Consider the following 14,247-nt stretch of genomic DNA (forward strand, 5'->3'; position numbering starts at 1 on the left):
AGGGTCCGGTCCGGTCCCCTGGGTGGCATGTTCGGATGACGTCAGGCACCATCGACCCTGGGAGCATGAAGGTGAAGACAACCTAACCCGGCAGCCGCAGCGTGTGTCAGCTGCAGCTCCAAAGCACGCAACCACCTTTACCTTGACTCCACCTCGTCGCCGTCAGAATGGAGAACCCAGGTACTACTGCTGCTCTCTGGCTTGATCATGGTCGACCGCATCCGCTGACTTCCGGTGCCAGAACAAGAGATATCGAAGGTCATTCGTCTTCTGACCCAGTCGCCGCCGTCGGTACAAAGCGAGACGATTGACAAGTTCTTTACGCGCAATGCCACATTCACGCATCCCTTTTGTCGGACTGCCAAGTTCAACAACAGCCGCCTGCTGATTCATGGAATTTACCGCTGGTACAAAATCATGAGCCCGCGCGTAGACATTTCCATCAACTCGGTTGGTAGGTGCTAATGCACTCATCCCGCGTCGCTCTGTACCTGTTCGGTTCGGACCGATACTTCCGCGATTGAGAGCTTACCTTGCTGGTCCAGCATTCGACAAGCAGAACCTCATTCTCTACGTGCACATTTCGCAAATCTTTCGCGTCTGGGTCATCCCGTTCCACTACGCCCCGGTGTCGCTCGTCACAGTGCTGCAACTCGAGCGCCACTCGCCGCACGACGGGGCAGTCGGTGGTGCAGGAGGAGGAGGAGGAGGGGATGCGAACAGCACGCGAAGCACGAGCACCAATGGCGGCAGCCGTCAAGGAAGCTCGGCCGTCGGCGACGGCAGGTATTACATTTCCAGTCAAAACGACCTCTATCAAACGACCGAGTTTCCGAGGTTCGTCTTCCCGCCGGCCTTCGTCATCGTCTGGTTCTGGCAGCTCTTTGCGACCGTCTTTTGCAATGTCGCCGCGCTCGTCTTGACGCCCGTGACGTGGGCTGAAGAGCGCTTGTGGAGGGAGGGATGGTTGACGGGCGGAAGCGAAGTCAGGGAGACGGCGTCGGCGAAGATTGAAAAGAGATATCTTTAATGCAGCGCATCAAGATGATCCGCGAGTCGGCGGTGGCACTTGTCGGTGCTGGAAGAGTCCGCGGAAAACCAACAGAGGGTGGTGGTTGCGGCCAGGCTGGTCCAGATGGAGCTCGAGACGAGGCAATGTCGGCAACCATAACCAAAAGACTGGGGCGGGCGGGTGGTTTTGGTTACTCGATCAAAACATGACGAGACGACGAGCAGAGCGGCGGGCGTGTGGTTGAGCGGTGCAGTAGCTCAAACGGGACAAGACGAACCTTGATGGATGGCCTGGAGATGTGGAGGGAGAAGGTCGCAGGGAACTTCAGGACGCAAATCGGATTTCAACGTGGCCGGGTCGGCGTCGGCACTCATCGATAAGACGCCGCATCTGCATTTCTCTCGAGTAATCCGGCCGCCACTTTTTTTTTTTTCTTTTTTTCCTTACTTTCCTTTCTGCAAGACGACAACAACGCTTCCAGCCGTCCGGGTCCATCTCGTTGTCATGGACTCTGGCCGGACGTGGTCTTTGTGCCGTGCAGCCGTGCATCGATCTATTCGACGACTCGACTCCTCGGGCGCCGGTCGGTCCCGTCCAAAACTTGTGGACATGTACGCTGGCTAGCCCTTTTGCCAGTTCCAAAATTGGCCTTGCTCTGATAAGAACCCACAGACTACCCGTACCCCGGACACTGCTTATTTCTCTCGTCTGATTTCCTTTTGGCTTTCTCTTTTTCCCGGGCCCTGCTTTGGTACTCTCCTTTGATCACTTTTCCTCGTCCTTATCTCCCTCTTTGCTCCTATCCCTTCCCCCTTATCTTTCAACCTCCGGGGGATTCCAAGTTTCCCTAGAACCGCTGGCTTTTTGTTTCGTAGATCATAGTCCAGAATCACCCTTACCTTTTTCCTTTTTCAGCCGCGTGCTCCGACTTGTTGTGTTGTCTCTGGTCTCTTCAACCCACAAGCAACATTACCAACCCGCCTCTCCCTCTACCGGACACGACACCCAACCACCGCCAATGGCTCCACACGCAACAGAGGAGGTCGCGGCCTCTCCCGCCTCGACACCAACCGTGCCTCCCATCACCGTGGTAGCATCCTCGCGCGCAGTCGTGTCCGGCCGCCTCACCGAAGCCACGATAGTCATCTCGACTATCACAGGCAAAGTCACGTCCATTTTCCACTCGGTGCTGCCGCGCTCCGATTTTCCAGCGGGCACGCCGTATGTCGACTACTCGCCCAAGATCCTGTTGCCCGGACTGGTCGACGCGCACGTCCACCTCAATGAGCCCGGCCGCACCGAGTGGGAGGGCTTCTGGACGGGCACGCAGGCTGCAGCCTTTGGCGGCGTCACCACCGTCATTGACATGCCCCTCAATGCCATTCCGCCTACTACGACTGTGGAGAACCTTGACATCAAGGTTGAGGCCGCGCAGGGCAAGTGTTGGGTTGATGTCGGCTTCTATGGCGGCATCATTCCTGGCAATGACAAGGAGTTGAAGGCGCTGGTCAAGGCAGGCGTGAGAGGGTTCAAGGGATTCATGATTGAGAGCGGCGTATGTATCCTTTTTCCTCATAGTCGCCTTCTCTGCGTTGTACTGACGTTGAGCAGGTCGAAGAGTTCCCAGCCGTTTCCTCAGACGACATCAAGAAGGTGCTGGCCGAGCTGGCCGACGAGCCCACGACCGTCATGTTCCACGCTGAGATGATCCCGCCCATCACAGCGTCAGTGGGCGACGACGTCTCGTTCGCCGCGCCGCCGCTCAAGCCGTCAGGCCCGCTCACGACGTACCAGACATTCCTGGACTCGCGGCCACCGTCGTTCGAGACGTACGCCATCTCAGAGATTCTGTCGCTGGCGCCGCTGGCGCCGCAGCTGGACCTGCACATAGTGCACCTGTCTGCGATCCAGGCGATCCCACTGCTGCGCGAGGCGCACGCGCGCGGCGTCCGCATCACGGCCGAGACGTGCTTCCACTACCTGTCACTGGCGGCCGAGGCCGTGGCCGAGGGCGACACGCGGCACAAGTGCTGCCCGCCCATCCGCGAGCAGAGCAACCAGGACGGCCTCTGGGACGAGCTGCTACGCCCCGCCCCCGACAGCGTCATTCAGACCATCGTCAGCGACCACTCGCCCTGCACGCCCAACCTCAAGCTGCTGCCGCCGCACCTGTCGGACGGTCACGGCGCGACCGCGCCCGCGCACAGCACCGACGGCGCCGACGGCGACTTCTTCGCCGCCTGGGGCGGCGTCAGCAGCGTCGGACTCGGCCTCAGCATCCTCTGGACCGAAGGCCTCTCCCAGCGTCGCAGCGGGTCCTTTACCATCGAAGACGTCGTGCGCTGGTGCTGCCGCAACACAGCGCGGCAAGTCGGGCTCGAACACACCAAGGGCGACCTAGCCGTCGGGTTCGACGGCGACATCGCCGTCTTCGACGACGCGGCCTCCTTCGTCGTCGAGCCGCGGACGATGCTGTTCCGCAACAAGTGCAGCCCGTATCAGAATAAGACGCTTAGGGGTGTTGTTACTGATACGTGGTTGAGGGGTCGCCGCATCCATTCAAGGACGGACGGCTTTTTGGAGAAAGGCGGTCCGTCCGGGCGATTGTTGCTTGAGCCAAGGAGGGCGAGGGGGGAGGTTTGATGGGGCAGAGTTGAGGTAAGACTACAGTACCTACCGTAAGGTAGAAGGTACAAGGAGAAAGACGTTTACCATTTCTCTTTTTTTTTTTTTTTTCTCTCTCTCGTTTCGCTGCCGTTTCCCCCCCTTGTTGCGCACGAGCGGTCAGAGCAACTTTCGATTGATATCTTTGTCGTTTATGCGAGGCGATGGCGTTATGACAAGACAAGAGTGTCTTTTGAGATTTTCGCGAAGAATGAGATTAAGATTGAAATTGAGATTGCACCTGGTTGTTAAGAAAGTCTGCATGTTTGGTAGTAAATTGAGTTGGTTTCGTCTTCCTTTTTTTCCTTTTTTTCTTCCTTTTTTTCAAAATATTCTCTTACTTAGTTTGCGATGACGCTATATTTGGAGCGTGGTGTGTGGTTGTATCTGGCTGGCTTGTAGTTAATTGCGTCCTCTGTACAGAGTGAATGAATATAAATCGACAACACTAGCAACATGAAACTGGGCTTTGACGAGCGAGTGGGCACGTGTCGTGAAGATGGAAAGTCATTTACTTGTCCGGGCTGTCCAATAGTACAGCGCCTAGCCATTATGTCGTAGCGGGCGTAGTTGGATGAGTTTGTTCGACAGTTGTCAAAGGCATATTGAAATGTAGAAAGGCGCATGAACCAGGTCCAGGCCAGAGAGGGAGCAGCGCAACAGTCGGAAAAGGATGTGTATGGAGTGTTGAAATCGGGAGGGGTTCAATTCGATCCTGGAAATCGCAAATCGGCCGCGATTCACCGACGCGCAAGTCCGAGAGGAGGGACGGGAGGCAGAATGGTGGTAGAGGAGGCGAGGCACTGAAGGCTTTTTCGTTTTTTTGCTTTTTCGGGTTGTTCCATTTCATTCCTCCTAGTGTAGGTAGCCAGCCAGCGCACCGGATCTCTCTCAGCTCAGCTCAGCTCAGCACAGAGCTTTCCGAAACGTGCAGCGTGCGCACACCTAGCATCTCATCTCGTGATTATTGATGGTGCCATGGATGCGATGCCAGCGACGCTCCGGACAAGCAACGAATCCAGACGAGAGTGAGAGAGAGCAGCCCAACACGACCTTGTCGTAGAAAGTCGTTTCTTCTTTTCTTTTCTTCGCTGCTGCTGCTGCTGCTGCGGCTGCGGCTGCGGCTGTTGTTGGATTCGCCCCAGGTTCCCCGAGCCTTTTTGTTCAAAAACCGATTGCCATCACCATCCCCCCCCCAATGTTGCCCTCCGAGAAGAAACACGACAGGAAAACAAGCCCCCCTCTCCCAACAACAACGACGGCCCGCCGGGCGGCTTTTTAGCGCAGCCTCCTGGCCTCGCGCTCCGACTCGAGAAGGCAGAGGATGTCGTTCTCGCGGACTGTGGTTCGTGGCGCAACAGCTGCGTTAGTCTTGTTCTTCTTCTCATGTTTTGCTTCGGAGTCTTGTCTCGAGACTGCATGATTTGGGGGTTTTGGGGGTAGGTTTCTGAATCGTGTGCGGTGCGGCGAGTGTTGGATTGGATTGCTCACCAGGGCCCTTGACGTTGCGGATGATGCTACGGGTCTGCAGCGGCTCTGTCAGCTTTTGCGTTCTCGTTGTTGCGGCTGCGACGCAGGATTTCCGTCTCTCTCGCGAGAAAAGATGTTGTTGCGACTTACAGTGTCGTCCATGAACTCGACGCGGACCTGAGTGACACCACCGCGGGAGCCTAGAAAACGACAGCATCAGCCATCCGTGCTCTCTCAAGAAAAAAAAAAATTTAAACAAGACTGCTGCTACCGCCGCCGCGCAGCAGCAGTATTGCGTCGTCCTGCGACGGCGGCGCGCGTCCTGAGCATGGAGCTTTTCGTCGTCTTACCAGTGCGGCCCAGCACGCGGGTGACCTTGACAAGCTTGACGGGAACCTTGGCGGAGTCCATTTTTTACGAATGTGCGCTTCGTGGGATTGAGGCTGCGAGGGAGTCGTCGAAGGGTAGTCGGTCGTCGGGGCGGTTGGTCGTCGTCGGCTGTTGCGGGCGCTGGATGTGTGGGCGGATTTCGACGATTTTTGCGGGCTGGCTTCGGGAGTGTATCGGCGCGATAGGTTCGATAAGCGAGAGACGACGGACTGCTTAGGGTGGTCCCTGGACCTGACGACGACTACTCTTTGCACGACAATATTGATTGTTGCTTTTTGTTTATTTTCCTACCGAGTCTCGACAGGTAAACGTCAAGTTTGTGTGCGCCGGACCATTCGTCACAACTACCTCCTCAAGGAGGGGCGTCTACTGCTCCTGGGCTATTACAATGCCGTACGGATCTCTATCTCTCTCGCTGACCTCGACAGCCGCAAAGTCATCTTCAAGCGCGGCCAGCGTCAAGCTGTCGAGATCTCCCCTGCCTTTCTCCTCGCTCCTGAGATATTCCCACTCCTCTCTCACCTGGGTCAAAAGCTGCTGCTTAAGCACATTGTGCAAGTAGCCTCTCTCCGTGTTAGAGTGGAACAGCGTGATGACAACCTGGCCCTTCTCAATTGCAGCAAGCGCTTCATGATGCGAAAGCTCTCCGGTGAAGAGCAAATCGACGTTTAGCCCAGAGAACAGCGACCCACCGCTGCCGGCGCAGATGCCGACGCTAGAGATGGTCAAGTCCTCGAGGCTACTGCCCTGTGGAATAGCAATCGTGAAAGCCTTGGGGTTGCCCATGCCTCTGCTGATGCGGTCGATGATCCATGTGAGCAGTTGGGGAGTTTCGTAGCGCACAACGCGACCCATGCCAGCGCCTTCAACGCCTGGCACATTGGTCACAGGGGTGATTGCTTCGCGCGTGTGCGGTGTGGTAGCGCTGCTCACTATTAGTATAGATCGCCTTGGAGTCTGAAAAATACTGACAGAGTGAGGTCTCCGACTTGGGACAAGCTCCGCTGAGAAGGGTGGTGCCTCAGCTGGTAGTAAGGACGCTCGCCAATAAAGGGATCGTTCAAGTCGGTCAGAGGTGTAGTGGCCTGCGACTGCTTGGAGGAGCTGGTCGAGTCAGCTGGCGTTCCAGTCACAATGTCTGCGAGCCAGTCGCCGAGTCCGCCAGGTGCGGCATCGACCGCGGTGTGAGGGCAGTAGACCTAGATTCTTTATTCAGTATTTTCTTCACGAGTCCAAGAGTAAGTTTTGCATACACTGATTCCTTCAGCAGCGAGCCTCAGCAAAGATTGTTGCTGGGTGTTGGCCAGAGTCAGGGACTTGAGACCTCTGAAAATGATTGGATCTGCGCTTAGGACCTGTCAGGAGGCTTATATTGACAAACTTGGAGTAAGACTGACGGTAGGCCACAATAATCGAGTCTTGCCGCTCAATTGCTTCATCGGCAACAGCCTTTGTCAGGTCGACAGCAAGCAAGACCGAGTTATTTTTGCGATTTTTCGGATTGAACGGCGCTTCCAAGAGCACTAGAAGAATAGAGTGTTAGGGTGTGCGACAGAATCAGGCTGCCTTGTGATCAAGCTCACGTCCAGTGTTGTCCCAGCTCTTGTCTGCCAAAGCTTCTGGATAGCTACCATGCAGCGTCAGCATAAATTTGACATAGGTTGCAACAAAACTTACAGCTTGCGCATGGCATGGACGACGGCCCGCGAAAAGGGCGCAGAGGTGACGGTTGAGCTCATGCTGAGGGAACGGCGTAGCAATCCAGGCGAGAGCATGTCAGAGTTGAAGAGGAGGAAAAGAAAGATGCGACAATGTGTTGGACTGACGCGCTCTGTATACGAGCAGCTCAAATCTTATCGATAGATTGATCCGAGGCATCCCTGCGCGCATCGACGACCCGGAGAGCGCTCGCGTCATCTCCCTCCCGCTGTGCTCCCGCTCACGCTGACGCCGACCAAGATCTGATTTTGCCCATTATCTGATCCTCTCCCAACCTTCACGGTCCTGTCCCCAGTACCGCCAACCCCGTTTGACCATGAGCGCGCGATCTGATGCCGAAGTCACCCAGAACCAAATGTCGTCCGGCGTCACACCCGAACATCTGAAGGCGGCCCTGGAGCAGAGACTCGGCGCGGTCCATGTCGACATTATAGACATGTCTGGTGCGCGTCTCCACCACGACCCGGCTGTCCTGCTTCCTCCTCACTGACTGACTGCGTCTTCTGTGGTAGGTGGCTGCGGTCAGATGTTCGAAGCCATTATCGTGTCCCCCCAGTTCGCCAAGAAGACGACCCTCGCCCGCCATCGCTTGGTCAACGCCGCGCTAAAGGACGAGATTGCTGCCATACACGCCTGGACTCCCAAGTGCCATACTCCTGAGGAGTGGGAGAAGAAGCAGGCACAGGCCTGAGGGACGACGTCGATTTCACTGCATTTGGCGGGAAAGGAGAAGAAAATTAAGAACACATTTCGGCATTTTAGTCTTGGAATGGACCGGGCTTTGGGACCGGAATGAAGCATTGCAGAATCGGGAATTTTTACGTGAAGCTACGGACGGTGGTTGCATTCAGCTCAACAGCACCCGAATCTCGCCACTGGTGCGAGGGAAGAGCTCTCTCAGTCCCGGCTTAGGCTCCTCGTCACCATTTTCGACTACCCGTAATTCATCTGCAGCCAGGATCCTGCTCTCGACGAATTCAAAGTCTTCACAGAACTTTTCTGCGGCTTGCTCTGTAATCTTCTGCGCCAGACCCGCGCTGCGTAATCTTTTGACATTGTCCATTGCTTCCATCAAGGCCGAAGGGAGGAAGTCATCCAATTGTTGTCCCGCGACAATCAGCTTCTCCGGCTTAAATTGCGCAAGGTCGGGTATCGACTTGATATCCATGGTTGAATCAGACAGCTCGTCCAACACGGCTTTCAAAGGGTAGAGACCAGAGGTATGGAGAAACCATCGGTGCTGCGACGCAACCAGATTTGAAGCATGGTTCTGAAGCGTCTTTTCGATCCCCAGGGCTCTTCCTCGTACAAACTGAAAAGGTCGGAGTACATCCGCAGCTGCTAACAAGCAGTTGGTGGCAAACACATCGTTATCTGGCTCTCGGAGCCCTTTGTAGAGATTCTCACAGCCGCTCAAGAAGGGATCCAAAGCCTCTGTGAGCACATGCTGGAATCCCCTTTCGCGATTGTCCAATGCCGTCATAGACGAGTCGTAGCTTTTGAGGAGCGCCTTGAGCATTTCCAATGCTTCGTCCAAAAATTCGGGCGGCGTCAGGTCTGCGGGGACGACATTCAGGTCACTCTGGACACTGGCCACATGATCTCTCATGTTGGATCTGAATTGTCGAAGTGCCGACTCTTCGAGACTCCCGAGGACTTCGAGTATCGCAGAATCGGCTCCGATCAGTTTTGAGAAAGTGTCGTGATAGAAGCCAAGAAGATTGGCAATCTTATACGTCAGTACAGCGTCCTCGTGGCTTTGCACTACTTGCTCTGTCCGCTGTTTCAGGAGTCTCGCCACTCCTGCAAGATCACGGCTGACAAGCTCGTGGAGTGCTTTTTTGCCGTCAAAGATCTCCTCTCCTTCTTCACCACGCAGCCAGGGTTCGCTTTCAAGGCCTAGCTGAATGCTCTTGGCGATCTCATCTCCTTCGGAGATGAAAAGTACTTCGAGGGCCTCTCTTTCAGATGCAGTGGTAGAATGTACCCAGGCCAGCATATCTCCCACATAGCGGAGCGGGTCGTGGGCGTGGAATTCGATCGGCTTCGTGACGTCGCTTTCTGGAGAGGATCCGGTGAGAGCAGAGTAAAACGAATCCGACAGCGTGTGCTCCCTGGCCTCGGCGAAAAAGTCAAGGCAACTTTGGAACAATGGCGGTCTTTCGGCCAGCACTCGTAGTGCGCGGCGGATAGACGCGCTGATTTGCGGGTTTTCAAGATCCAGCGTCTTGAATTCGCGCTGGACCCAACGATAAAGCTTCTGGAAGGCTGCGCTGAGATGCTTGGAGCTTTGCTCGAGGACTTCTAGTCCCAGTCGCTGATCTTCAGTGCCCAAGAGTAACTGGCTGTCGTGATGAATCCTCTTTACTCTAGTCAGAAGCTGGAAGAAGTCGTCGTTCACAGGTTCCACGGTCGAGGTGAGGGTGACGAGCTCATCATCCGAGAGAATAAAGTGAGATTTGAGAGCGTCCAGGAGTCGTTGTTTCTTTTCGATGTCGGTCTTTTGATTCATCAATGTGGATGTCTCATCCAGCATTGGCTTTGTCTCGTCGTGAGCAGCCGATATTTGCGCGCGCATATCAGCGCAACATTGGTTCAAAGCATTGATGGCGGTACCAACGCGACGCAATTGCTGTAAGTGGTCAGTCATGTGGGACTGGTTGAACATGGAAAATAACAACCTCGGCCACCTTTCCAAAATCCTGGACAATTTCACCATTACACTGGATGACTTCGCGCTGGACATCGAGCCTCAGCTGGCGGCGCATGTCCTGCGTGTTCTTGACATTGCGAGCATCGAGCGTCTCCAGGGCATCGCGAATCTCGAGGTCGGCATAGGAAGCGGACAGAACAGACGAGATCCTGGTAGAGAGTGCGATCGACCTCTGGCCAGCTCCTGGCAGAGAAGTATCGCCAAAGTCGCCAGAAGGACGGCTCTGCAAGCCAGGTCTTGACATTTTGCGGAATGGTCACGGTGTCGTCCGGGGATGTCGGGTCGGAAGCTCTCCTACGGAGCAACTAACCCGAGCTGCCGGGCGGAGAAGCAGGCGGTGGAGTCCAAGGTCAGCTTCATGAGTTACCCAGTGTTCGCCTTTCTGCCGGTGCGTCATCCGTTGAGCTTAGACCAACCGGGGCGAGCGACCTCAGTCGGCCATCGCCATCCCACACTCTCCGCCTGACTTTCCTGGCCTGCCATCAAGACCCTGACCCTTCCACGCTCCATGTCACGAGCCACCAGTTCGCGGCACATGGAGACCTCACTTGGTCCTTGACTGCCCATCTCTAACTCACTGCGCGCCCCCGTCGCATCTATCAACCCGGCAACACGATAACGCCTTGTCCCGCCAGACGCCCCAACAAACACGCTCGACTGCTCTCCCCCCTCACGACCGCCAAAACATCTCTTGCTGTTCCGACGACGCTGGCCTACTCTGCAGTTCTGCCGTTCCACCTTTGCTTCCACCGGAGCCGGTTTGGCCGCGCTCCAAAATGACCTCAAACTTCCTGTCGCGAATGATTCCTTCGGGCGACGACGAAGATTCCACATACGAGCCACTTGGTCGCGGACAAACTGGGACACGGAGAGGTGGGAGTGGAGACCGAGCTGGGACGGCACTGGACGAGGAGAACTTGGAAGCTCGTTTTCAAGACACCGACCTTGATCACTTGCTTGCCGAAGACACAGAGAGTCAAACGACAAACCAGAGCACCGCCTTCTTGAAAGGCCATGCGGAAAGGCAATCAACGCGACCGAAAATCAACCGGCCAAAATGGATGCGGAACGCGCCCCCGCAACCAGTCGCTGCTGATGACGATGATGACGTTCCGGCATCGCTCTTGCTAGATAACAATAGACCATCACATACTGCAAAGATGAAAGGAAACTTTGGCCAGCGAGAGCCCGTTCGCCCCGGTCGGCTTCCATCTCCCGTCCCTGGCCCATCGACGCGCGCTGCTAGGGCGCAGTGGAATACCACTCGTGCCCAACAGCGGCTTCATGATGATGAATATCGCTCGCCGTCAAGGCAGCCGCCCCTTCCAGTTCGCCCTGGACGTGCCGGCACAGCTTTCTTGGATCCCAAGGAAGAAGCCATGTGGATGTGGGCGAACGTACATAACATGGATCGATTCATGTCCGAAGTCTATGATTACTTTGAAGGTCATGGAATATGGGCCATCCTGCTCAGGAGTTATCTCAACCTCGTGTAAGCTCATCGGTCAATGACATGAAAGAGCAAGGTCTAATCAAATCGAAGGCGAAGCGCTTGCATCGTAGGCACATGTACGCTCTTGATCTTCTGCATCGACTACCACAAGATCCACAGCAGTCACTCTCTCCGTGAGATCTTCAAGCCGAACGCGATTAGAAAGTGAGAATGAATACTTCATGAAACCTTGCAGCCTGCTAACAGTTTCAAGCATCCATGGTCTGTGGCTCTTGGTCCTTTGGCTCTTCATCGTCTTCTGGTTCCTCCAGCTGTTCCACGTTACCTCGCAAATCCCACGGCTTCGACGCATGGAGAAGTTCTACCACTACTTGCTCGATATCCCCGACAGTGACATCCAGACGGCATCATGGCAACTGGTTGTCAGCCGACTCATGGCGTTAAGAGATGCCAACTTGACAACTGCGGAGAATGTGACTGCACGCGACAGGAAAGCCATTGGAGCCCACTCCAAGCAGAGGATGGACGCACATGACATAGCCAACCGCGTAATGCGACGCGAGAACTATCTCATCGCACTCTTTAACAAGGACATTCTCGACCTCACGATACCAATACCATTCCTTGGAAATGTTCAATTCTTTTCACGGACCATGGAACTGGCTTTGAACCACTGTGTCATGGACTTTGTCTTCACTGCCGACGGTCACGTCAGACGCGAGTTCCTTGACACTAAGAGAAGGAAAGAAATGATTGACCAGTTGAACAAACGGCTTCAACAGAAGGCCATGCTGAGCATTCTTGTTGCTCCAATCACGGTCATCTACTTTGTAGTGTCCTTTTTCTTCCGCTACTTTAGTGTAAGTCAACCTCCACGCGAGCTCCTTGCGTCTTGCTGATCGACGTTCAGGAATACCGGAAGGATCCGTCGCAATTGGGCTCCAGGATGTTCACTCCCTTGGCCGAGTGGAAGTTCCGTGAATTCAACGAACTTCGTCATCTCTTCGAAAGGCGCCGCAACATGGCCTATCCTTATGCGGAGCGATATCTGCAACAGTTTCCGAAAAACAAGACGAACCAACTTTACGAGTTTGTTGCTTTCATTGTGGGAACTTACATTGCAGTCCTTGCGATCGGCTCCCTCGTTTTTCCAGAGGTCCTTTTGGGACTTGAAATCACCCCTGGTCAGACAGTCATCTTTTGGCTTGGAATTTTGACGACCATTTATGCGGTGGCGCGCAATTCCATTGCTGGAGAGGAAATTGTCCTCGACCCGGAGTTCGCACTCGAGCAAGTCATCCACTTCACGCATTACTGTCCTTCGTCCTGGCGTGATAGGCTGCACACGGACGAAGTTCGGAAAGAATTTTCCAAGCTGTACCAGCTGAAGATCATGATTTTCCTCCAGGAGCTGTTGAGTATGGCTTGCACTCCTGTGGTGCTCTACTTCAGCCTTCCAAAAAGCAGTGCACGGATCGTTGACTTCTTCAGAGAGTTCACCATACATGTGGACGGCTTGGGCTACGTTTGCTCGTTTGCCGTCTTCGACTTCAAGAAGACTGCAGACAACATTGCAAAAGAAAACAAAGCCCACACCAAGACAGCCGAAGATCTCCGTCACGACTATTTTGCCACAAAGGACGGCAAACTTGACGCATCAATGATGGGCTTCATGCACGCGTATGGCCAGAACCCGACAGCTCGTGGCACTCGCGGGTCCTTTTTCGCCCTCCCTCCTGCTTTCCCTCCCCTCGCAGCTTCGTTTGCCGGCATAGACGGCCCAGGAATGGCACCAGGCCGAGAATCTGCAGGCAAAAGACCGCACAATCGCGCTCAACGATCCAGCGCGGCGGCGGCCATGGCACCCCAATCCCCCATGCAATCTATCCTGCTCGACCCACACCACCAACCGACGCTACTGGGAGGGCGGCACCACTCGCCTCGCCACACGGCCCACCAGTCTCGCTTCCGCGCCTCTCGCCAGCCGCCGCCGCTTTCGCATCCAGATGAGCAGCTCGACGAAGAGCCCGAAGAGACGACAGCGGCCGGCGCGCGCCACGACATCGACGATAACGACAACCTCAGCGACTCGTGGTTGCCGGATGAGTCGGAAAGCGATGCCGCCGAGGACGAACTCGAGGCTGGCACGCGTGGTGCAGGGGTTCTGGGCTTGCTGCACCAGTTCCAGCGAGCGCAGACACAGGGACGCGCGCCTGGCGTCTAGGAAGCCTGGGACATTTCGCCCTATCACTAATGTCGTCTATCGGTTAAATAGGCCGGCATCAGGCATTTTTCTTCTTTATTTTGGAGGTTTCTCTCTCCCTTGATTCTTTTTTGGTATCACGTTCACTGCATCATCACGCATGCATGTTTTTCTCTCATTTCTTTTTTCATGGTCGGAGTGGGCGGGAGACCACTGCTGAGATGCTCGGGCATGCGACGACCCCGGCCCCGTTTACAGGATACCAGCCAGGCAGGCGTACAGCACACCAACAGACACTACAGGCGAAACCGGAGCATTTTGGATTGACCGGCGGGATCACAGGCTTTCTTTTTCTGGCGGCATGCATTCGTGGGTTTTGGGCTTCTATTTACTAGACTTGATGAGTTTACGGAATGAGGGAAGGAAGGGAGCGCTCCATGTGGTGGGCCATCACCAGTGCGGCATGTCGCCCTGGTCACAAAGTCGCTACGAGCAGTGTAGGCAGGCAGGCAGGCAGGCGAAGACAGCGTTTCAGAGAGACAGACAGACAGACAGCAAAGCATGTCAAGAACATTTGATGATGCAAACGAGTCCCGTCGTCCTCTCTAGATGTCCGTCCCGTG

General features: G+C 55.2%; 7 protein-coding genes across 7 annotated transcripts; 4 read left to right on the top strand and 3 right to left on the bottom strand.

The window, feature by feature from the left end:
• Window positions 1-21: 21 nt before the first annotated feature.
• On the top strand, window positions 22-1,164 carry IWZ02DRAFT_50243 (uncharacterized protein). Its single transcript, XM_066770302.1, has 3 exons — window positions 22-180; window positions 242-454; window positions 546-1,164. The coding sequence occupies exons 1-3, from the start codon at window positions 168-170 to the stop codon at window positions 1,028-1,030; spliced, it is 711 nt and encodes a 236-aa protein (XP_066620424.1). The 5' UTR covers window positions 22-167; the 3' UTR covers window positions 1,031-1,164.
• Window positions 1,165-1,684: 520 nt separating this feature from the next.
• Window positions 1,685-3,748, top strand: IWZ02DRAFT_458433 (uncharacterized protein). Its single transcript, XM_066768009.1, has 2 exons — window positions 1,685-2,567; window positions 2,624-3,748. The coding sequence occupies exons 1-2, from the start codon at window positions 2,031-2,033 to the stop codon at window positions 3,653-3,655; spliced, it is 1,569 nt and encodes a 522-aa protein (XP_066620425.1). The 5' UTR covers window positions 1,685-2,030; the 3' UTR covers window positions 3,656-3,748.
• A 1,206-nt stretch (window positions 3,749-4,954) lies between these two features.
• On the bottom strand, window positions 4,955-5,557 carry IWZ02DRAFT_492812 (40S ribosomal protein eS28; the record flags this gene model as incomplete). The annotated part of the gene is made up of 4 exons (XM_066769880.1): window positions 4,955-5,016; window positions 5,168-5,201; window positions 5,297-5,346; window positions 5,497-5,557. 4 exons carry the CDS (start codon window positions 5,555-5,557, stop codon window positions 4,955-4,957), a joined length of 207 nt encoding a protein of 68 aa, XP_066620426.1.
• A 188-nt stretch (window positions 5,558-5,745) lies between these two features.
• IWZ02DRAFT_50181 (GTP cyclohydrolase 1 type 2/Nif3) lies at window positions 5,746-7,421 on the bottom strand. The gene is made up of 6 exons (XM_066770288.1): window positions 7,214-7,421; window positions 7,120-7,163; window positions 6,934-7,059; window positions 6,790-6,878; window positions 6,509-6,735; window positions 5,746-6,461 (listed from the first exon to the last, which is right to left on the bottom strand). The coding sequence occupies exons 1-6, from the start codon at window positions 7,309-7,311 to the stop codon at window positions 5,903-5,905; spliced, it is 1,143 nt and encodes a 380-aa protein (XP_066620427.1). The 5' UTR covers window positions 7,312-7,421; the 3' UTR covers window positions 5,746-5,902.
• Window positions 7,422-7,485: 64 nt separating this feature from the next.
• IWZ02DRAFT_50345 (bola protein) lies at window positions 7,486-8,024 on the top strand. Its single transcript, XM_066770336.1, has 2 exons — window positions 7,486-7,698; window positions 7,768-8,024. Exons 1-2 carry the CDS (start codon window positions 7,572-7,574, stop codon window positions 7,944-7,946), a joined length of 306 nt encoding a protein of 101 aa, XP_066620428.1. The 5' UTR covers window positions 7,486-7,571; the 3' UTR covers window positions 7,947-8,024.
• Window positions 7,972-10,388, bottom strand: IWZ02DRAFT_50179 (oligomeric Golgi complex subunit 6). The gene is made up of 2 exons (XM_066770287.1): window positions 9,937-10,388; window positions 7,972-9,887 (listed from the first exon to the last, which is right to left on the bottom strand). Exons 1-2 carry the CDS (start codon window positions 10,210-10,212, stop codon window positions 8,103-8,105), a joined length of 2,061 nt encoding a protein of 686 aa, XP_066620429.1. The 5' UTR covers window positions 10,213-10,388; the 3' UTR covers window positions 7,972-8,102.
• A 356-nt stretch (window positions 10,389-10,744) lies between these two features.
• Window positions 10,745-13,815, top strand: IWZ02DRAFT_506578 (autophagy protein Apg9; the record flags this gene model as incomplete). Its single annotated transcript, XM_066770401.1, has 4 exons — window positions 10,745-11,460; window positions 11,512-11,625; window positions 11,675-12,281; window positions 12,332-13,815. The coding sequence occupies 4 exons, from the start codon at window positions 10,745-10,747 to the stop codon at window positions 13,643-13,645; spliced, it is 2,751 nt and encodes a 916-aa protein (XP_066620430.1). The 3' UTR covers window positions 13,646-13,815.
• Window positions 13,816-14,247: the final 432 nt, after the last annotated feature.

Source organism: Phyllosticta citriasiana, assembly GCF_038021145.1.
Source record: "Phyllosticta citriasiana strain CBS 120426 chromosome Unknown IWZ02scaffold_11, whole genome shotgun sequence".
In the NCBI taxonomy this organism is placed as follows: Eukaryota; Fungi; Ascomycota; class Dothideomycetes; order Botryosphaeriales; family Phyllostictaceae; genus Phyllosticta; species Phyllosticta citriasiana.